This window comes from Cavia porcellus, unplaced genomic scaffold (assembly GCF_034190915.1).
Source record: "Cavia porcellus strain 051 isolate PalLab524CR breed Dunkin Hartley unplaced genomic scaffold, mCavPor4.1 scaffold_1, whole genome shotgun sequence".
Lineage (NCBI taxonomy): Eukaryota > Metazoa > Chordata > Mammalia > Rodentia > Caviidae > Cavia > Cavia porcellus.
This window is the reverse complement of record NW_026947484.1, coordinates 68,688,985-68,711,671: the sequence shown is the minus strand read 5'-3', so window position 1 is coordinate 68,711,671 and position 22,687 is coordinate 68,688,985. Positions and strand designations below refer to the sequence as shown.

Here is a 22,687-nt window from a genome sequence, read left to right as displayed (position 1 = left end):
CCAAAGAAAACAGTCTTCTGAATCCCTGGCCTCTTCTGCCAAGAAACACTTCTCACCAGGCCTGGGGGCAGTAGTTTACCTACCACTATCTCCTGCCTCTTGGCTCTTTCTGCCAGAGTATTTGAAACTTTTAAGTAGCACATGAGAACATATAAGAGAATGTCTTCTCTTATATGATTCCCTATAAACGCCTTCGTTTGTCCCTGCCTATTTCCTATGTTCTTCCATGCGTTATTTCATTGGGAAAGCTGAATAAGCAGTGCCCTACTATGAGGCGTTGTGGGGAAGGTGAAGACTTCTCGATCTTTTGGTACCTTTTCCTTTATCTGCATTACAAATATACCAGTTATGCAGTTCTCTATTTTATTTCAGAATCCATTTCTGCCTTTCCTCTTAAGATTCTCTCTGTATCATTCAGCGCTCACCAAAGATACAGAATATATACAAGCACAGGAGTACAGCATGTGAACACACACACACAAAAGTGGGTGAGGAAATTATTATGAAGGATTTGTTCCCGTGGTTACCGAGACTGAGAAGGTGCATGTTCTGCTGTCTGTGAGGTGGAGACTTAGGACAGGAAGCCAGAGGTGTAATCCCACTTCAACCCTGCAAGGCCTGGGAACCATGGGAGCCAGTGCTGTAAGTTTTGGTCTAAGTCTGAAGACCTGAGAATCAAGAAGTAGGTATCTTAGCTCAGCACAGAGCAAATTAAATGCACCCTTCCTCTGACTTTTTGTTATATTTAGGCCCTCAGTGAAGTAGGTGATGCCCACCCACTTTGGTAAGGGCAGACTTCTTTACTTAGTCTATTCAGATTGCTCTCTCTTCTCTCAAAGACACATTGGTAAGTAATACGTACACCTGCTGGGGCATCTCTTAACCCAATCAAGTGGGTACATAAAATTAATCATTCTACTCTTTAAATAAAGGTAAGTTCGTGACATTCAGTATTCTTACTATGAACTCCCCCCCGAGATTCAAAAGATATATATAATACAGGATCCATTGCAAGTGACTCATCATTTCACTGGGAAGATAAAACATGTGTGTATTCGGGTTTGTTATGATGAGTGGATGGGTGAGCGGAAGAGCAGGGTAATCCTGTGAAACGACCATTCTTCCTGTGCACAGGGATCTGAGCATTTGCCTTAGAATTATGTGTGACACCCTACATTGTTTTCTTCTGATCTGTTTTGTTATGTTTGGCTTTACCTTCTTTAAAATAAAAAAAAAAAATTATGTGTGACAGCTTTGCCTGTCCTCATGTCCTCCCTCCGCACTTCCACAGCCATCTCTTCTGAGATGTCTCTATCCACCCAATGCATAATGTTCTGCCCTTCGGGGTTGGCCTGCTTCCCTCAGGGTGATAACCTCACATGTATAATAATTTGCTACATGATAAACCCTTTGTACCTCTCTGGTCTTGTTATTTTACTCATCTCCCACCTCACCTCTTTCAGCCTGCATCCCCCAGCACTACCAAATGTTGTCAGCTCTATTAACACTGTAGGCTCTCACTGAGGAGTCCATGACTTTGCCAGGCTGGAACAGCCTGTTCATCCCCACTTGCCTTGTAGTGCATCAGCTCATAGCCAGGGGCTCCATTTCACTGCTGGTTCCCACAGGCGCTTTCCACCCTCCCACACCACCCCCGAAGAGGTTCTGCATTGCCATGGTACCCTGATAACTCCTATAATAACATTAACCTGCGTTTCTGTAATTGCTTGTTGGTGACACAGACCAGAGTTCCAGGAGCTGAAAACAGGGACAGTGTGTGGCCGCACAGGGACCGCATTTGGTACATCAGGAAGAGAAATAATAAACGAGGAGGCAGAGGTTTCACACCCAGATTTTTAAAATTTGTTTCCATGTTTGGATCTGAAGCCTCTGGGAATTATGTAAACCCGGAAGGTGTACAGGACCATCATGTAAAAGGTCGGTTTGTTTTTAGTGCCACCGAAATGCCCCCTAGCTTTTAAGAGAGGCTGATTCCTTTCAGGGTCATGGCAAGGTAATATAGTGAAAATCCCTTCTCCAAACTCTGAGACATGCAAGGATTCCTTAGAAAGATGAGTGTGTTGGTTTATTGGTTTGTTTTGTTAAGTGCTCTTAAGAATGAACGTTTCTAATTCAAAATGGGTCCGTTATGGAAACATTCAAAGGAGATCCCATAACTGAATCTTAATATCAGCCAGCTGTCTTTTTGGTGCTCTGCTTTGTCTCCTCAACATAGTTAAATGAAAGAGCTAGATTTCCTCAGTTTTCTTCTACATACCTGTATCTTACATACCACCTTCTCCTAATACCTGCTGTTTTTGATATTTCCTTGGTCTGATGTAGGACACCAGTTATGCTAATTTGAGATGTGATTCTTTGTCACATTGTGCGATGATAGATGAAAACCATGGTTGTGGCAGAATTGGAACATTAGGATAAATGTGTGGAGTAAAATGGAAAAGGGGACAAAATGTTCCAGCAAAACCTCAAAAGACAATTCAACTTGTTCTATGTGAACCCTAATCCCCATGTCAGCCTGAGATGCCAAATAGGAAATACTTGGGTCAACTTAGCCATCAGCTGCTCTTTCCAGTTTGCCTGATCTAACTCTCCAAAGAAAAAAGCGTGTCTCACTTTTTGACCATATTCTGTCTCTCTTTTTAGCTTTTTAAACTGAGCTGTTCTTTCTCTTTCCTACACTGTTAGGAACACTGAAGACTCCTTTGAATGAGCTGTCATCCACAACAGTGTGGCGATAATAATGTACCATTCATGTGTATGTTGTTGTCTGTGATCTGTGTGGCTCTTCTCTGTGCTTGTACTGCAGATGTGGTTCGCAGATTTTAGGTGACGTGAAAACACTGTCGAGCTGGGAAGAAGCAGAGGTGGAATTCTAACTTCCCCTGCCTGGTTACCCTTAGCTCGTGTCCTAAGCTGCCGCACTAAGTTTGGTGTGGATAAAACACACCAGGCTCCCTTAGAATGTCTAGATGACTCACACACTGAATAACTGTCTGATAGGTTTTGATTAGAGGCCTGTTTATGACTTGAAATCATTGAACTTGCCTGTAAATCTACTAGTAAACATCTTAAAATGAAACAGAATAATTTAGATTTTCAAGAATTTGTAGAGATGGCTGTATTTTTGGTGGAGGTACTGGATCTCTGCTTCACAGAGGACCTGGGAGCCTGGAGAGACAAAGGTTAAAGAAAATCTTCTGCAAATAAATGCAAGAGGGAATAAAATGATTATCTGAAAAGGCAAAAGGGTACTAAGCTTAGGAACTTTGCAGCAGTCCCCAAGCCCTGAATGGATTCAAATATGTAGATATGGAGTTGGTAAGGAGTGGACCTGCTGGAAGGAGTGACTTCATCAGAAATGGAGCAGGGAAAGTGATGGGCGGGCTTCTGGGAGAACATAGTGGACAGATAGCAGCAGCTACGGAGGTTCTCTGAGATTACCAGCATGGAATCCAGGAATGGTGCAGAGTAGGGAGTCCTAAGCAAGGGGAGATATACCCTGCCGACCCAAGAAAGAACTAAGCTGAGAGAAACCAATTGGAAATGCAATCCTGGTGGTATAATGGGAACAGATGAAATCTCAGCGCGGAAGCTGGAAACCACACCTCTGGAAGCCACAATTTGAATTTCCTGCTGCCGCTGTTGCGTCTGAATCGGCACAGCAGGGAGAGAGAAGCATGAAAGCCCTGAGAGCAGGAATCGGCGGACAGAGTTAAGAGTGAGACTGGCGGGGGTGGGGGGGGCCCTGCATGGACCTGCAGTGAGTGGCGGGAGCAGGGACTCTTCCATGGTCTAGGAGGCTCCAACAGGGGACATTCTGGGACCGGGAAGACTAGCCAGAACAGGACGCTGCAGTAACTTTAGTCACATGTTTCCTTCTCAAGTGGGATTGGTGCGGACAGCCTGGCCTTGTGACACTGCGGACTAAGACCCAGTAGGCTACCCCAAAGCAGGTCCCAGCGCCTGGCGGTGTACCCTAGCAGTGAAGCCTTTGGTAGGTTGACTGACCTGGAGGGGTGGGCCTAGCAGAGGCTGCCCAGGTCTGTGTCTCCCTAGTACACTGCAGTGGGTGGGAATACCTAGCCGGCGGATTCAAACAAACTGTAACCAACAAAGAAGAAAAAAAACAAACTGAGCCTCCTATTTACACTTGAATGGAGGAAACAAAAATATGGGGAGAGGGAGCAACAAGAAAGGGTTCTCAGCCCCCAATCCTGAGAACACTGATCTAGGAAAGGTAAATACAAAGGAGAATGAGGGCACAAAAACATGCAATGTCAGGCATGGCACCAATAAACATAAAGCGATATCTCCGGAGTTTCATAGATGAGTTTATTTATTTATTTATTTATTTTATTTAAGAGGAAAAAGAGAAAAACACAAAACAAAACAAAGCGGTGTAAGGGTACACGTAATACAGAACTACAAAAAACAAAACAAAACAAAAAAAAACCATAACAGTAAGAAATCACCTGTTAGTAGATTACATATTATCATCTTGAAAATAGTTGCTCAAATCACAGTATCAAAGAATACAAGGTGGACATTCAAACAGGGAGACTGCAAACAGCTGTGTTCAATGATCCAAAAACATTGATATAGTCAGCTATTTAACACCCCTAAACACACTTGCTGTTATATCCGTTAGAGCTCTTTTTCTTTTTTTTTTTCCCTCTCTTTTTTACAACAAAATTTACACATTTTGGATTTTATTACTCCTTAGTGCTTATTACTTTTTTTGGGGGGGGGGAGAGAATACAGTCAAATATGGCAAAACAAAGCTGTCAGTCAATACCAAGGATAGACATAGCACATGGTGTAGAATAGAGTACAAGGTTATCAACAATGGTTATCAACGTTGTCCCTTGTTTCCTTAAAAAGAATTGTCTATCTCATTAGATATTATAAAGTTGGACAAAACAGTAGAGAACAAGACCAATAAAACTTAGGCATTGTAAACATTACAGGACTTCCAAAGAAGACAATAGTCAAACCAGAATGGGTATCTTAGTGAATCTTATTGTCTTCAAAGTAGTTGCCTATGTCTTCAAACTTGATACTATCATATAGAATGGAACAGAGTCTAATCAGTCAAAACAAGATTGTGGGAGTACTACAGGACTTCAAAACAAGTTAATAGGAAATCATAAAGAGTTACTATTTATATATCCTAATTTTTAAAATTTTTTCTTTAATTAAGACAAACATAAGAAATGACTAAATAATTTTTTTTTAAAACAATAAGGGGGAGATTGAGATAAAACAGGACATAACAATATAACAATAGAGGTCAAAGCATGACTGTTTCAGCAACCTAGTACTTCACCACCATATAACCCGACTTAAATAGATGAGTTTAAAAGTGAAGTATTTAATGAAATAAAGCAAGACATAAGTAGAATAGTTAGAGAAATGCTAAGCACCGCCCAAGAAAAAACAGATTGTGGAATGGAAGAACAGAAAAGGGAGAATTGTTTGATGGAGAAAATAGAGAAAACCTAGAATATGTGAAGCAGATTCAAAGAGATTACCAGGAAACTAAAAACTCTACTGAAAGCTGGCATAACAGCTTGAAAGAAACTAAGGATAGATTTTCTGAACTGGAGGACAGATTTGTAAGGTGGGAGCATGCAATGAAAAACTTCTTAAAAATAACAAAGAAACAGGAATAATACCAAGGCTAGAAGATAATAAGAGGATCTATAACTTAAGAATTAAGAACATAAGAGGTAGGGACACAAACAAATGAACCACAAAAGCTATTCACAGAAATAATCCAGGAGAATTTCCCTAATTTAGCAAAAGGTACAGATACTCATATGTATGAGGCATACAGGACCCCAGCCACCTACAACCTAAACAGAGCTATACCCAGGCATATAATAATCAAAATTCCAGAAATCAATATAAGAACAGAATATTAAAAACCGTCAGAGACAAGAAACAGATCACTTACAAGGGAACACCCATCAGAATTACAGCAGACTTCCCGGCACAAACCATCAAATCACGAAGAGCGTGGGGGGAAATAATTCAAGCTTTGAAAGATAATAACCTCCAGCCAAGATTGATATATCCTGCACAACTATCCCTAGAAATTGAAGGGAAAAACAAGGTGCTTCCAGGAAGAGGAACTAAGGGAATTTGCAACCACCAGTTCAACTCTACCGAGAATACTGAAGGATATTCTAAAAAAGAAAAATACCAAGATAACAGAAATAGTGGCAGAGAGGCCACAATGAATGAAGCAGAAAGTGAAATGAAGAAGACAAACTGACAACTAATGACAGGAAAAGAGCTCACCAGAAATGAGGCAGAGAAGGTTAGATGGTAGGAACAGCTATTTTGGAGAAAACAAGACACCATAATAGCTAGTGCTGATTTAATATCATCTTGTTTTGTAGTCCCATTAAGCTTTTGTTCTTCGGTCTCCATAGGTCTTAACATGTTGTATCTTACTGGATTTTATTATATGTGATAATATAAACAAAAACTTTTATAAGCAAGGAGATTATACAGAAACCATTGTTCAGTTTCTGTTAGTTGATTCTAAATACCCTGTAATACTATCATTCCCTTGAATGGCTTTCCATTGTTTTTGACATATTTGATGCTACAGTATACGAAGTTATACTCAAAGATTTCAAGGAAAGAGACACTATGATAACTACTTTTATGTCAGGATATCTTATGGTGAAACACTAGTTTGCTTAAATGGTTATGTTTTGACCTGCGCTGTTTTGTTGTTATGCCCTTTTTTTATCTCAATCTCTATTTTATTACTTACTTTTTCATTTTTATCCTTTCAGTTAAGGGGAAAAAATTAAACATAGCAGGATATATTATAGTAACCCACTTTGATTTCCTATTAACTTGATTTGAAACCCTATATTGCTCTCACCATCTTGTTTTGACTGATCTTCCTCTATTCTGTTTTACTTGATAGTATCAAGTTCGAAAGTATAGGTAACAACTGTGAAGATAATAAGATTCATTATGACGCCCATTCTGGTTGACTATTAATCTTCTTTTGAAGACCTGTAATATCTCCAATGATTTGGTTTTATTGGTTTTGTTCTTTATTGTTTTGTTCAATTTTATTATAACTGATGATATGGGCAATTCTTTTCAAGATAGCAAGAGGCATCATGGTAACCATTGTGATCACCTTGTATTATGTTTTTACATTATATATTATGTCCATCCTTTTGATTTGACTGCCTCTTGTCTGTTATGTCACATTTGGTTTTACTCTCTTCAAAAAAAAGTAATAAGAACTGTGGGAATAATAAAACCCAAAATGTGTAATTGTCATTTTTCAAAAGAGAGGAAAAGAAAGTGCTCTAAATGGTATAACTGCATGTTTATTTAAGTGAACAAGATAGATAACCATATTACTGAGTTTTGTTGGATCACTAAACAGAACCGTTTGCAGTCTCACTACTTGAACGTCCACTTTATATGCTTTAATTTTGTAACTTGAACAAATATTTCTAAGATGACAATATGTAATCTATTAATTAGTGATTTCCTACTGTTTATTTTTTTCTGAAATTCTGTATAACTTGTACCCTTTCTCTGCTTTTTTTCTTTCTTTTTCTCCTTAAATAAAATTTAAAAAAAAAGTGATGGGCTGCTTCTAAGGGTACATTGGACTCATCTTCTAACAACTTATGAAAGCTTCTTACTATACTTTCAGGAATTTTGTGATTATGGTAGTTTGCAACGGTTCATAATGTGAATATTTACACCACGGACATTGACACACACTACAAAGAGGGCTTTTTATAGGAGACTTGATTTACCAGGTCATCATTGGCAATTTAATAAAGACATACGTTTCCTGTTACTGAACATTCTCAAATAGAAACTTGGCATTTCCTATAGAATTGTGTTGCAATCAATGGAATGAGGGAAAATTAGAAGATCTTGAAGGTCTTATCTAACTGTATTCTACTTTACCACTTGACTTCACTGGTCATAGTGCTAAGGCCAGTGTGATTTCTATTATTTGATCACTGGAGCAGTTTTCTCTAACAACCACTCCTCACCTACTCCTTATCTCCGTGTTTGATACTTTTGACCCTTTCTTACCCTCTTTTCTGTTTCAGTTTTTAACTGAAGCATTCTATACGCTTAAACTCTGGATAATTAACAAGGGTGATTCTCATTTTATTTACCTATTAAAAGTATATGACAAAATTGCCTCTCCTGAATGGTTGTTCTAAGTCTTAAATGATACTATTTATATGCAGTGATTAGTACGATGTTGTCATGATTAAGAGTCTAGTAGATGTTATATTTCCGCCTAAAGGGAGTATTATTTCAATTTTTTTAATTTATTCCAATCAGGCTCCAATTTTAAGAATTTCAAATATACAAGAAGACTTTATGAAATTGCCTAGATGTGTTCCTGAAGTTATCTCTAGAAGATTTTTGTGCATTAAATTCTTTTTTTTTACTAACATAAGGACTGAGATGCAGTCTTAAAATCCATTGTATTAATAATAATGAACAACAGATGTTTTCAAGTTAGCAGATTATTGACAGCATATATGTGGTAGTGTGAAAGTTGGGAATGTAGTTGAATGGTAGATCAGTTGCCTAGTTTGTGCAAGGCCCTGGCTTCTATCCCTAGAACCACTGTAAAGGGTGGGAGTGGGCAGGGAGTTTGGAGGCATTCCATTGGAGGCCCTCAGAACTTAGGGAAGCTTTAAAAGAATGATGTTACATTTCCTCCTGCCTGGAGTTCAAAGAAAATAAACAATTATTTTGGGCACAAACTGTCTTTTCCTTGATCAAACATTGCGATGTGTTCTTGAAGACACAAAATATATGGGCATCCTCATAGTGATATATAAACAGAATAACCCAGCCTTGGTGTGGAACAGGCCAATTCTTGAACTCACAGTATAATCTCTTGAAAATTACATTTCTGAAAGGGTTAAAAACTTTGATGGATAAGAACGTGGGAGACCTCGATGGTGACCACTGTTTCTGCAAGATATTTTCTGTTTTTTGCATCCAGTGGTCTTTCTAACCGGGCATCAGGTCAGACTTCCAGTGAGATGCAGCACATTATTCCGAACTGAAATACATTTGCTGTGTACATTTACTATAGGCTGCAGGTTAACCTGTGTTGCATGTGTTGTGCACCTCTGTAGTCTTCTTCAGTATGCTGAACGTTTCTAGCTAGCGCCTGCGGCAGGCCACAGGCTGCATATATGATACAACTGCAGATGTTCATCTCTAGTTACAGGTGCAGCAGAGATCTGCTCTGCGAGGTTGACTATGACCAAAGGCATCATGCTCAGTGAGCATCCTTTTGCCTGTGGATGCTGCTGTAACATGGATTCCTGGCAAGCAAATGGGGCCCCATTAAAAGTCTCTTGTACTCAGGCAATTAAGGGAACAACGAATTCATTCTCATCTTTGGCTGGTATTGAGTGACATCAGTATTCATGTGGTATTTACCCTTTGAACGTGTGAGGTATAGAACAGCTCTTATCAGAAACAGATTGGGAAGCCTAGAGCACATCAGATATGCTACAAATGTAAGGTATATGCTGTGGATTTAAAGTTCTGATTTCAATGCTCTTTGCCTTATTACTCACTTGCAAGAAATACTATAGGGTTTGATTAAATTTTTTCCCTTTGACATTTTCCCTTTGACATAATACCTGCTGAATTACAAATGAATGCATCATTTTCTGTTTCCGCTCCGCCTTCCAGTAATGCCATGGTGGTGGATGTAAAAACGAAATTAAGAAAGAGAGCAAGCAAGCATAAGAAAAAAAAAGTAGTACCAGAATATTTAATGGTAAAGTCAGATTCAACAAAAACAGAGGTGGAAAAAAGAAAACCAGTTACTCCACTTTTAGCACACATGTTTTCCATAGATGGCTGGTTTTCTTCAGTTTTCCTGATTACAATTTCAGGCAGCACCCTCCATTCCAGGACAGTTATCCCATCTGTGGGTTACCCATTTCCTGTGCGTTTCCTTCCCCCGCCTACCCCTTGGCCACACTAACATTGCTTCTTGTATCAATCGATACCACAGGTGGTCAGAGCAGGTTTGCAAAAGAAAATGAAACGGAAACCTGTCAAAGCTGCTTTGTGTTAAATTAAAATATTTGGTGAGGAGAGGCCACACTCTTGGCCAGAATGAGACTTTTTTAAAAAAGTAGCTATTTAGGAAACCTGCAGTAGTTTTTTTCATTATTATTTCTGTTAACCAAACATTAGCTGGCTGGCTGGTGTCTCTGAAGAGGTCAGAGCAGGAAGCATGCTAGCAGTTTTGATCTTGAAAATGAAGTTGAAAGTATGCTCTCCTTTCTGGTGTGGATCAACCTAATGTTTGTAAACTCCTAGGCGAGACTTAAGTCCTTTAAAGAGACAAAACTCACACCTGAAATTCAACAGTAATTAGGTAGGAGTCAACAGTGGCTCAGCTGAATTCAGTGAGCAGAATTGTGGAGAACAGATTGATGTGTGTGCTCTCAGTGGAGGGAAGAGGAGAAGGTTTTTGGGGGAAGATCTGAGTCTTTAGCTGTGCCTGGGAAAGTGTAGGGTGAAGGTCAAACAGGACTCCATCAGCACTGTAGGGTACTAGCGTGTATATATATATAGGGCTTCAAGTGTCAGGATGAAGTCGGAAGGGGGGGGGAAGATGCAAATGTTGTATAAAATACAGGCCAGCCCTTATCTTCTATGCAACTGACATCTCTCCTGAATGAGTGGTGCATTCTTAAAAAGGATCCTTGAAACTATTCAAATATATTTGTAACATTCAATGTACAGCAGTGTCACTTAGAGAATAAGCTCATGAACAAATACTGTCAAGGGGTCTTAAAGGGCTCCATCACTGGTTAGTATTTGCTCTGAAGGATGCGACTTGCAAAAAAAGAAGCATCCAGTGAGGGTTTGCTTGGAGTGAAAGATGAATCAAGGCAGACAGAGCCCCGCCACCTAACATCGCCTGTGTTTCTGGTGTGCTGCCTTCTGTACCATGCTCCCAAGCAGTACCCATCTTTCTCAGTAAGCTCTTACCCACGTGACAGTCTTCGCATTTGCTGCACCCCCTGCATGACATCTGTCCCCAGGCTCTTGGGTATACCCATTGTTTTTCATCAGTTATGTCCAATTTCACATTGCACTTTTTCAGAGATCAGAGTCTTTTTCTGACCATCCCACCTAACCCAGTATACTCAGGACCCCCCCCACCCATTCACCGTCTTATCACCACTTTAATGCCTTGAAAACCCAGAGAGCACTGAGTAGATTCATTTGTTTCATCTTCTGTGCCTCCCCTTTAGTACCAGAACCTCAGGGCCTTGTTCCTGGCCATACCCATCAGGCAGTAGGCGCCCAATAAAGTGTGCGTTAAAGGCCTTAGTGACAGTGGGGTCTCCATTGTGCTTAGAGAAGAGAAAGCTTAGCATGCTCTCCATTCTCTAAATGCTGAACTCTTTGTCACAAAGCAGGAGGGAGGAGTGAATGGTGCAGGGCCAGGGTGGCTGGTGTTGCTATGGCATTGTGGAGCAGCACATCTCTTCTCTTTTGTTTCTCTCCCCAGCCCTCAGAACCTGGAAAACAGCACCATTCAGAGGGATACTTCAAAAAGATGACTTTAAAGAAAAAACTGTGTGGGTTGCACAAATGAAAGTAAATTACATCAGGAAAAGCCAGCCACTAGCTTAATTCCTTCTTCAGTATGTTTGCATGTTGTAGCCAGGGTGGAATGAGATTTCTAAACCTAATGAGCCAAGGATCCACGTTTTACAGCTGCACCTTGAAGTCCTCACCCACTTTTTCCTGGCTGGGGACCTTTCTGGACTTTGCACTCTTTTTCTTCTCAAAGTAGCACGGAATGAACGTGCCTGCCCCTGTACATAATGGTAGAGGAAGCATTGTTAATTGAATGAAAAATCTTGAGGCCCTGTTATATTTTTCTCATTCTCAGGTTTTTCACAAAGGCCTATCTTTAGCTAATTGTACCAAAGGTATTCAAGTTAGTTCGAGTTGTGACTTCAGGGTACCTGGTAAGATGTCATAAAGTTCCCGCTCTTTAGTTACCTGGTTTCAATCTATAAATGAAGTCCTGCCATGGATATTTAAGTCTCATTCACACTTGCTAACAACAGAATGATGTGTCATTAATCTGCTGTTGAGATAAGTCTTACTTTTATGTTTTTTCCCAAAGGATTTATGGTATCAGAGCAAGTCACAGCTGGTGGCAGATTTCTGTGGACTTGCTTTCCCCTGTCTCTTCCCTCTGTCTTCCTTGTGTACCATGCTGAAGATTCAGGCTTCCTCTACCATCATTCTAATAATTGCTGATAAGGGATTGCCTTAACAGGGAATTCTCGTATCACCGCACTTTTCAGTAATCTGCAATGTCCTTTCCTCCTGTAGCACTGCAGTGACAACACCCATCCCTGCCAGTCAGACATGAATATCGAAGGAGCCTGGAAGAGAGGCTACACGGGGAAGAACATCGTGGTGACCATCCTGGACGACGGCATCGAGAGAACCCACCCTGACCTCATGCAAAACTATGTGAGTTTTTGCTGTGCTCAGCAGTCTTCCCTGCCAGGCATGATGGCAAACATAGCACTTAGAAGGTTGAGGCAGGAGAGTCCCTGTGAGTTTAAGACCAGCCTGGGCTACAGAGTGAAACCCTGTCTTCCCAAAGACAAAAACAAAAAAAAAAGGAAAAAGAAGTGTTTCCAGAAAAATGCAGCCACAGATGCAATATACTCTGTTTTGCTCCTTTTTTATAAAAGATAAGCTCTTTAAGTACAGGAAGCATGAGGTAACAGTTTTTTACTTCTGGGTGTCCTTGATATTCGGACCTTTAAAAGCAGAAAGGTAGCAGAAACTCCACTGCTGACTCCATTGGCTACGGGCAACACTCAACCAGCCGGGCAACGCTGTTCCTTTTATAGGAAAGGATAGCGCTTCTCAGTTACTCCCTCTTTGTCTCTGCCTGCCCCCCTCCTCTCTCCCCCTCCAGTAATGATCAGCCCCTTACCAGTCCCTAGGAAGCTGTCTAGCCATTTCTGTTTCTTAAGAAAAACCACAAACTGACTCAGGCTGAGTGATTCTCCTCACTTGCACCCTGACACGTTCACATAACCTTGTGCCTATGCACAGGGTAGAATATGAAAAGTTAAAAGAAGCTTTAGATTAGTCCCCTCTTTAATAGGTGCGGACACTGAATCCTGGCCTCTAGGGGAATTATACAGGGTCAGGTGAAGATCGGAGCTGCCCGCCTCTCCCCCAGCAGGGATGGGCAAGCTGGGTTTTGCTGTGTGTTGCTGCTCCTACTTCAGAACTGCATTTCATTCAGTACAAACAGCTTTCACCTATTTCTGATTGTGGCCTTTACCTTTCTCAGTGCTCATCCCTTGAAAGAAAATGCTGTAGAATTACCTGTACAATCAAACAGTCCTAGTTAACTGTTGTTGTGTGGAAGCCAGAGAAAAGTAGAAAAAACCAAATGAGGTGACTGAAGAACTGGGCTTCACTCTTCTTTTGTCTCATGACAAAACAGGCCAAAAATTAACTTTTTGGGGGCTCCTTTTTCTTCACAAGTGAAATTACTAAGTTACATTCGGTTGTCTCCAAAGTCTTCTCTACTCTACTAACCACTAAGAAGATCTGGCTTCAGGTGGCAGAGACCACCTATGAGAGGGTGAGGTAGGGTATATTTTCCTTAATTTCTCCAAACATTCCGAGACCAGTGTACTAAAAGTTATTTTAGAAACATGAGCCTTTCATAAAGGCAGAAAACAAAGATGGTATTGAATTTCACTAACACTGAAGTTAGGAGTCATCATGGAGCCTAAGAAAAAGCTTCTGAACAATAGTTACCTACAATGAAATAAATTTAAACAGTGGTAACAACCTGATAACATCTTTTTAATATTTTGGAGACTTTTCATAATCAGTTTTGAAAGCACACAAATCCAGCCTTGTTTTTGGTGACTCTACTTCCTCATTTTGAAAGGTTTTAATAGGAAAACCTTGCTCATCATTTTGATTGGTCAAAAACCAGTTGAGTTGTTAGTAAATGTTGGAGTTATAGACTCTACAGTGGATTTAATCTCTGAACCCACACACTTAACAGGGGCCTCAGAGTATTTGATCAAATAAATATCTAATACTGATTTTAGTTGGCTTGTCAATCATATGCAGTAGACATTGTCTTCTAAAATCTTTAAGTTATGATAAAGAAGTTGAAGCTCAAGAAATGAAGTAAGAAATAGGGAAAGGACCTAGAGAAGAAATTGCTTTGCTTCTAGGTATTTGAGGACTATTTTGTAGAAAAGGTAGTAACCGAGGGTATCTTTAAAAAACACACATTTTGTGAACTGGTTCATTCTAGGTATGAAGTGGAGAAATGCTGGCACCTCTTTGGTCTGTGTAAAACATTCCTTCACCTTCAGGAGGAAAATAAAGTACTGGTTCTTACCCTCCCCAAGGCCTTCTGACACCGGTGAACTATGAGCGTATTAGTTAACCTAATTACTCTCCTGCGGAAATGTGTTTAAGAATGCATGAGCCTGCGGGTTGGTGGCTAATTAACGACTGTCCCTTTCCTCTCGCTTCCTCCTCTGTGGCCTAGGATGCGCTGGCGAGTTGTGACGTGAATGGGAATGACTTGGATCCAATGCCTCGTTACGATGCAAGCAATGAGAACAAGTAAGGCTCAAATGAGGGGCGGCTGGCAAGGAGCGTGGTTTTCTGCTCCTACTGAGGAAGGTATTTTCTTCAGAAGTCTTTGGCTAACAAATAACCCTTAACTTACGGCAAGGTAAACAGGTCTTTCATCAAAGGTTCTAAGAAGACAAAACGGTGGTCTACACAGTAAAAAAAAAGGCTGCAGAGTGAGTTCTGGGGAGCAGGCAGGTTTTCAGGATCTTCAGTATGGAAGGAAGCCTGGGCCCCTGCCTTCCGTGGGGTCATTGACCCATTTGTTCAGAGATAAAAATGTTAAAGAGGAAGGCCAAAGTAACGCTCCAAAAGAGTCACTTTATTTCGTTATGTTGAAAAAGTACTGTTGCTGCATTTGAGGCCATGGTCAGGAGCTTTCTTACTTTATTTCTCTTTTATTCTCTTTATCAATGATGGGTTTTCACTAATACACATGAAACACTTAGGAATTAGTGCCACTCTTGGTATGTATCACCTTTCTTCTCTGTCTTTCCCGGTCATAGGGGTGTAGTTTCACTTTGCAGCTAGTGGAGACATTTGTAGTGAATGCAAATGGAAACACACATGGACTGGGTAACACAGAATATTTTAACATTTCTCTGTGCGTAACTGGGATTGTTTTCTATTATTTACAGTGACCCGGATCCTTACAAGGATTTGTAGGTATTTTTGGTCACTATATCATATTAAATTTTTTTCCTGTTACTGCAAATGTGATTTAGATACTTTCATGTGAATTTTTATTTAAATGTTTAGATTGGAGTCAAAGAAGTTGCAAACACAGCGCTTGGCCTATTTATTATGTGCAGTTTACAGTCTACTTTTTTTAAGGGAAAATTTCTTAACTAGTGTTTTATTAAGTTAATAAGTTAAATCATATGATCTAGAAAATGAGACTGTACATGTGTTTGTCTTTTCTCTAACCATGTACAAAGAACTTTGTTGTTAATACAAGCAAGTAAATATGATACACCAAATTCTATGGTGAAAACTTCAATATACAAACTTCATAGGCTTTTCCAGAACTTCCAAACAAAACAAGAACAAGACTAAATTAAATTGGATCATTTTCCTTTAGACTACTTGATATTGTCTAGATTGTAAATGATAATGTTTAGTAAATTTCACACAACGGACTATAATTTCAGACAATGTGAACTGGTTTTCAGCTTAATTTACAAACTATCATGAAACATTCAAGAAGAGGCTTGACTCGTTCAGGGCTTGTTAGAAAGACATCACTGGTGATGCCTGTGTGGGGTGAAGGGAAGTTGGGACATCTCTGTGCCTTTTTCTCATTTTTCTGTGAATCTAAAATATTTCTTAAAGTAGCGTTTAACACAAAAACATCACTGATAAATTTCAGCCTTTAGTTCATTCCGCTATTATGCAACATATTCATTGCTAAGAATGATATCACTCTGAAAAATCTTAAAGTAATAAGAAAACAGAGGTCAACTCAGACACTAACAGATCTGTCAGTGACGCACACATGTATACAAGAAGGGTATTCAACAAAATGATAGTCCAATTTTGTGTATATATTAAGTAGTGGAGAGATATATACAAAGTGTAATAAAGGCAGTACTTTACATATTTATGGAGGGATGTGACCGTGAGCCGAGCTTCACTCACAGCTGCCACCATGTGTGCAAGGGGAAAACAGAGAAAAAAGAGGTAAATATTAAAACCCTATGTAAAATACAGAATAGAGAGAGAAAACACAAAACAGGCATGGAGAGAGCGGAACAGTAAACAGAATGGGCAATGTCCCCAGGGTGCCCTGTTGGAAGGGTGGCGGGCCACCCCTGTTGTGAGGTGGAAGAAGGTTATTTGTGACCAGGGAGAAGGTGCAGCACAGGAGCCGGCTAGGTGGGTAGCTGTGGGCTGCCGAGCCGTGAGGTTGCATGTGTGTGTGTTGTGTGTTGCTGCAGGGTTTGGTTCACATTGGTGTGCTTTCTGAATTTGTCTAGGGTTTCTAGTAGAAAATCAATGTAATCAAATGCCTATGTCACATATGCTCAAAATGTTTCCTCATACATGAACCATGTTGGAAGAAATTCATGCTCTTAAAACATGCGTAATAGCAAAACTGACTGTATTATATTCATTCCTTAAGTTTATCACAATATTTGGGGAGAAAAGAGATACACTTATGTTGGAGCCACTGAAGCTGGATACACGTGCAGGACTGTGGCATGTCCCTGGCACGGTTGAACTGAGAATGAGGAGATGCCTCAGGGGGCAAGATAGGCCACAGCTGAGGCCACCTGGAGACCTTCTAGATAGTTTTCCTTAATTAGCATCCTCTGTTGCTCTGAGGGGTCCTTGAGCCCCTCCCAACATCTTGCTCAGGTTTCCTCCATTGTCCACTCAACCCCTTGCTTGTTCTGATTAAATACGGGCTGCCCAGGCCCAGTCAGCTGGCTAGCAGAGTTACAAGCCCTGCCGAGGATCTCACTCCACCTGCAGCCCTGAAGACCATGCCACTTGTCTCATTCCTTTGAGCCTTTACTGTGCACCCATTTGGGGGCTTAGGGGTGTAGGCATAGGCCCCCAACACACTTAAACTACAGAAAGTAGAGGTCATGTTGACATGACAAACATCCTTGTGAAGGATTGGAGGGATAGTCATGGCTCTTTGTAGAGACCGAAGAACACAGTATTGAGCTCTGCAGATACCTGACCCATAAAACAAGTTGCAGCTGCATCTCCAGGTGGTACTTTTTGCACTGAACCTCAGTGGTGAGGTCATATTCTCTAAGGGTGTGGTGAACCTAGCCTCACTAACCATGATGTCTTTGTCTGTGTGTAAAGACAACTGAGTATTGACTTTGATGGCTTTTTTACAGCCTGTCCCTTCAAAGCTGTATTCTTTGTGATAATTATTTTTAAACTGGGCCTCTGCCCAACAAGAATCGGGGTGATTGAGTTGTTTGCCCTGTCCTGTGTGGACCCACTCTTAGCTTTGGCGGGGGGGGGGGCATAGGAGTGTGAGTGTCCCTAAGGCTATCCATATAGCATTTTTAAGATGCAACACCAGCACTCTGGACCTCTGCTTTATGAAAGCCAGAAGTCCCCTGGGGTATCAGAAGTCTCTGTAATGCCTATCAATAGTTCTGTCTCATGGTTTTTCTTTTGCCTGATCAAAAGCATGTGTCCAGGTGATTATGGGTTATATTTACGGTTATGGGTATTTCAGGTGCTCATGGCTGAGCTGCTGCTCCTCTCATTAGATCACATTGGCAGATATGAAGGACGGATCTATCTTTAAGCATGGGTCCCTAAGTAGATAACTCTGTTGGAATAGTCATTTCTTGGCATTAGGAAACGAGTTTTTAGTTTAGAAGAGCTGACTAAAATTTAGCCCTGGCTATCCTTGATTAGCTTTGTTTTCTGGGTACAACAACTCTGAGCTTTTATATTCTTTTTTAAAAATACCTGAAATAGAATAATACTTAGATCTCAAAAATAAAATGTGTAAAGCATACAGAGTTGGCTATATAATAGGCGATATATAATTAGGGCTGTTATTGTAATTACATGTTCTATTCAATATCTAATTCCTCTCAAAATATGTGTACATATGAACATTCCAAATCTAAACTAAGACTAGGAGTCTGTCTATTTCTAGGATTAGTGGTTTAGCTTCTCCTGTTTCTCTAAAGGTAAGCCATGGCTTATTCAAACCACTGTTAGAATTTTCCCCTCTCCCCTCTGTGGATTGAAATAAGAGTGAAGGTGAGGACTTCTGATCACTGTCAGACCAGGGACACCAAGGCAGGTGCTCTGCAAAAATGGCTTCCCTTTGCAGACAGATGAGGAGGCCTCAAACCATATTTGGAATTCTTTCTTACTTGGCTTCATTTGTTCATTCATTGAACAAATATTCACTGCCTAGCTTTCCAAGTGGTTTTGTACTAAGTGCTTGGATACAATGATGAATGATATAAATTTCTAGTGGGTTGAACTGAGAGGTGACTTAGAAACTAATACCTAAAAGGTTTTCCATACTAGCAGAGGCTGTACCCACAAAATTTCATTACTCCCAAGATTTTCATGATTATATCTGTAATGCAAGAGCTTTGAAGGAAAGGAAATCACCAAAAAACAGTTATATAAATTCCTTTCTTGTCACTTTTGCAAGTCCCAAAATGATGGCATGTCTAAATAATGATACAAAAGAAATAACATTGTAAGTGGAGACCATAAAAACCTATTCTCCAATTCAGTTTTTCTTTTATTATTATTAACTCTTGTGGTGGGTATAGTATAGGAAAGGCCTCCCTACAAATGAAACTGTCTGCTGACATTTCATGCTACTACTCCTGTTTCTGATAAATGAATTATTAACATCTGAGTTAGATCATCCCTTTGCCAGGTTGCTTCCTATTAGACATTTTCTCTGCTTCAGCCATAGCAATATATTTGATGAGAGGAGACCACTGTGTCTTATTTTGGATGTGTGCTGCCTACTCCTAGAATCTAATTCCGTTTCAAAATAAACTAACTCATAGGTGAAAGTCTCGTTTGCTATAAGGAATGGATTTTTCATTTTGTCTTTTATTTCTATTTTCAAGGAAGATTTAACCAGGACAGGTGGAAATACATTTTCTGTGGTTCTTTAATCTTTCACACATCATTTCTGGTTTTAAGAATGTTGCCATTTTGCAGAACCAACATGTGTATGGGTCTTCTCTTTCTTGTTCCTGCAAACAACTATTGTGAGGAGATAGTTTTCCAAAGCAAAGCCAAAAAAAGCAGCCACTATTCTGTGCTTAGAAGGGAAATATACTAACTTAATACTAGACCGGAAACCTCCCATTATGAGATCTGTGGTCATAATGGGGAGAAGTATTATTTCTTCATGCCTAGGATTTGACCAACCATGTTACAATGTTAAGATAGAGTTACGCTATACATGAGTAGACCCAACAAACCTACCAAAAAGAGGTAGTATCCTTATCAGTGTCTTGTTTTTCAATATTTTCAATTTGTTTTTTGCAAAGTAACATCTCCCACATATACTAAATATTAGTTACTTGATCAGTGGTTATCAAAAATTTATGGACCATTGATGAAAAATACATATTACTAAAAGTTTATGTTGTAAACCAGCAATTAAGAAAATTTACATACACAGATGTCATATTGCAGGCTGCTATAACAGAGTATCTTGAACTTGATAATTTACAAACAGTGGAAATGTAATGCTCAGTTCTGGAGACCGGGGAGTCCAAGATCAAGACAGGAGTAAATTCAACATTTGGAGACTGTTCCTTCATGGCAGATGGCACCTTTTGCATGTCCTCACATGGCAGGAGTGACAGGCAGTCTCCCTCAGGCCTCTTCTGTGAGGACACTAATCGCATCCCCAAGCGCTATGCCCTTGAGACCCAATTCCTGCCCAAGGCCTCATCTTCTAATAGCAACTGGAATTAGACTCCAGCGTCTGCATTTTAGACAGACACAAACATCCACACGTCAGTCATAGCTATAGATTGTATGTTGAGATGACTCCATGACGTAGTATATTGTCGGAAGTAACACTGTTGATCATCTTCCGGCTTCTTGGAAGTCGCCTCATTTGCATAGTTGGTGCACATAGTTTGCATAGCCAGATCAGAAGCCGGCCATCCTCCCCTTCACCTCACAGCTGGTGGTTGTCCCATTCTCCCTACAGAATTCCCCTTCCTCTTCAGTGCCTCTCAGAAATCTCGCACACACCTTTTGTCCAGCTGCATTAGCTGAATGGTGGTGGCCTGTCCCTCTTCTCTTGCTAGTGTCCTTGTCAGTCTCCTAAATGCTTCTTGTCTCCCATTACATCTCCTTCTGGTGCTGAGTAATAGTTCGAAACCCAAATAAGAACACTAAAATGCCTTTTATGTTCAGATCTGTCATGACCAAGTCCTCCTGCACTGCTAATCTTGCTCTGTGGTGTCTCCACACCTCCTCTTCCCTTACTCATCAGACCTGCAGCATGAGCACGAGCAGGGTGCCCTGGATGCACCACCATCTGGCCTTGGAGAGCTCCTTTCCTGCCTTCGCCCCCTGTCACTTCACTACCTTGATGTGAACTGGATCCACTGCCAAGGGCGTCTCACAGCAGCTATGGACTCAGGACTTCTAGTATAAACTTTTCCTGTTGGAGATGGGGTCACCTTTAGCAGCACAGGGAGCAGCAGGCAAGGGAATATATCAAGAAGAAGATTTTCAGTTTAGCGTGGGATATAAAAAGTCTACTTGGTCTTCCTTAGAATAATTACAAGACTGTTGACTTCAGCTGTTTCCTTTAGGTGAATTAGTAAAATGTATCCCAGTCAGAGTCATTGATCTGTTGTTCTATGATGTTACACGCAGTGGGCCTTTGTGTTTGATATCTTGTGTTTAAACCTTTTGGACTGTTCACCTTGCTGGCCACACCAGACAGATGACCTTTAGGGACTGTCTTACTGCTTCTCCTTGCTTCCTGGTCTCTCCTCCTCGCATGTGGCAGTGAAAGTTTCAGGTAGAACAGGAGTTGTGCCTCAGCAGTGACATAGGGTTATTTATTCTCTGCTTCCCCCTTGTGGGTCATCGGGGTTTAGCTGCATCCCTAGAGATAATAATTCCCGTCAGTGGCCCAAGAGGTGACTTCTTAAGAGCTGCTCTTCCTGAATACAAGTAACTACATCAGTAAGCAGAATATCGCACTCTTCCCTCCTGGTCCCCCGCCCCCAGCCCTGCGGGCATTGTGATAGAAGACCCTGGAATAAACATGCTATCCATTGTTAAAGGTCCCAGTGTTCTGAGATAGTCCCTTGACTGACGAAGCTATGTTTGTCCTCTAAGCTGATGTCTTCAGTAGAATAAAACAGAAAATACTGAGATACCTTTGAGAATGAAAAATAATGAAAGCCATGGGACTTTCTAAATGGCTGTTTATTCTTTAATGAAAGCTGAATAAGTATTGAAAAATATATCTAACCTGGAATTCCTGTGAACCTGTTACCTGAGCTATAAATATTCATGTTTATGAAACAATACATGAATTATTTCAGGGCTTATAGTCTTGATAATGCACCCTTCACACTCTTTTGTTCTCTCCACTTTATTGATTTTACTGTTTTCTCCTCCAGAATTTTGCAACTTAGTCTCTCAGGACCCTCAAACAGTTTTGATAAAGCATCTGATTGATGCTATAGGTTAAAATGAAGTTCACACATAATTTATGCAAACTCCGTACTGCTGACATGAATAATTGATAATTGCTTGAATTTAATTTCTTATTTTAAAAACAAACTCAGAATTTCCTAGGGCTTCTAAAGAGGGTGGAAATTGCAATAAGGGAAAGAGATAAGTATCCTTTTTAAATAATGGATTGAGCAAGCATATGAGCAATTTTCTAGACAGGTGTATTTATTTATCTCTCTCTTTTAATTTTCCTCTTTAACCTCTCTTTTCTAACCAGAAATATGTGAACTTTAGAGCAGAAAGACCTTGAGAGGTCAGTCATAGCTCTGTGTTGTTGGTATTCTTTCCAAGCAGTAGAAGTATCCAAGAACTTGAAAAACTGGTCAGTGGATGCTCATGTTAATGCTGAACAGGAAAGCAAATTGAGAGGACAGAGAATGTTTGTTTTATTTATTTAATTCCTTTTACAGCTATCAGAACAAGAGTATGATAAAACAATAAAACTTCAAACTTTCCAACTATTCATTTTAGTACCAAGATATTAGTTACATATTAGTTACTATGCCATTTGTATTAAACTTAAGGGTTTAATTCGTGTACCTCTAAGTTAAAGGAATAAGTTACAATTTTGTCCTTACCACTAAACAAAATGTCCTTTTATGTTTAGCAGTTGAGTTTATTACTGTAGAAGCTTCTTGTTGCCATCTACTTAAGTACTTAAGTGTGTGTGTGTACTCAGTCTTAAGTGTGCATTTTAGTATAATCATTATATTAT

The 22,687-nt window shown here is 40.1% G+C and overlaps 1 protein-coding gene across 3 annotated transcripts in view; it reads left to right on the top strand.

The window, feature by feature from the left end:
* Pcsk5 (proprotein convertase subtilisin/kexin type 5) overlaps positions 1 to 22,687 on the top strand; it is a 416,016-nt gene that overhangs the window by 112,924 nt on the left and 280,405 nt on the right. For all 3 annotated transcript variants that reach the window (XM_003472222.4, XM_013155069.3, XM_063249684.1), the window contains exons 4-5: positions 12,436 to 12,579; positions 14,651 to 14,727. In XM_003472222.4, coding sequence (XP_003472270.2) covers positions 12,436 to 12,579; positions 14,651 to 14,727 — 221 coding nt within the window. The remainder of the gene's footprint in view (positions 1 to 12,435; positions 12,580 to 14,650; positions 14,728 to 22,687) is intronic.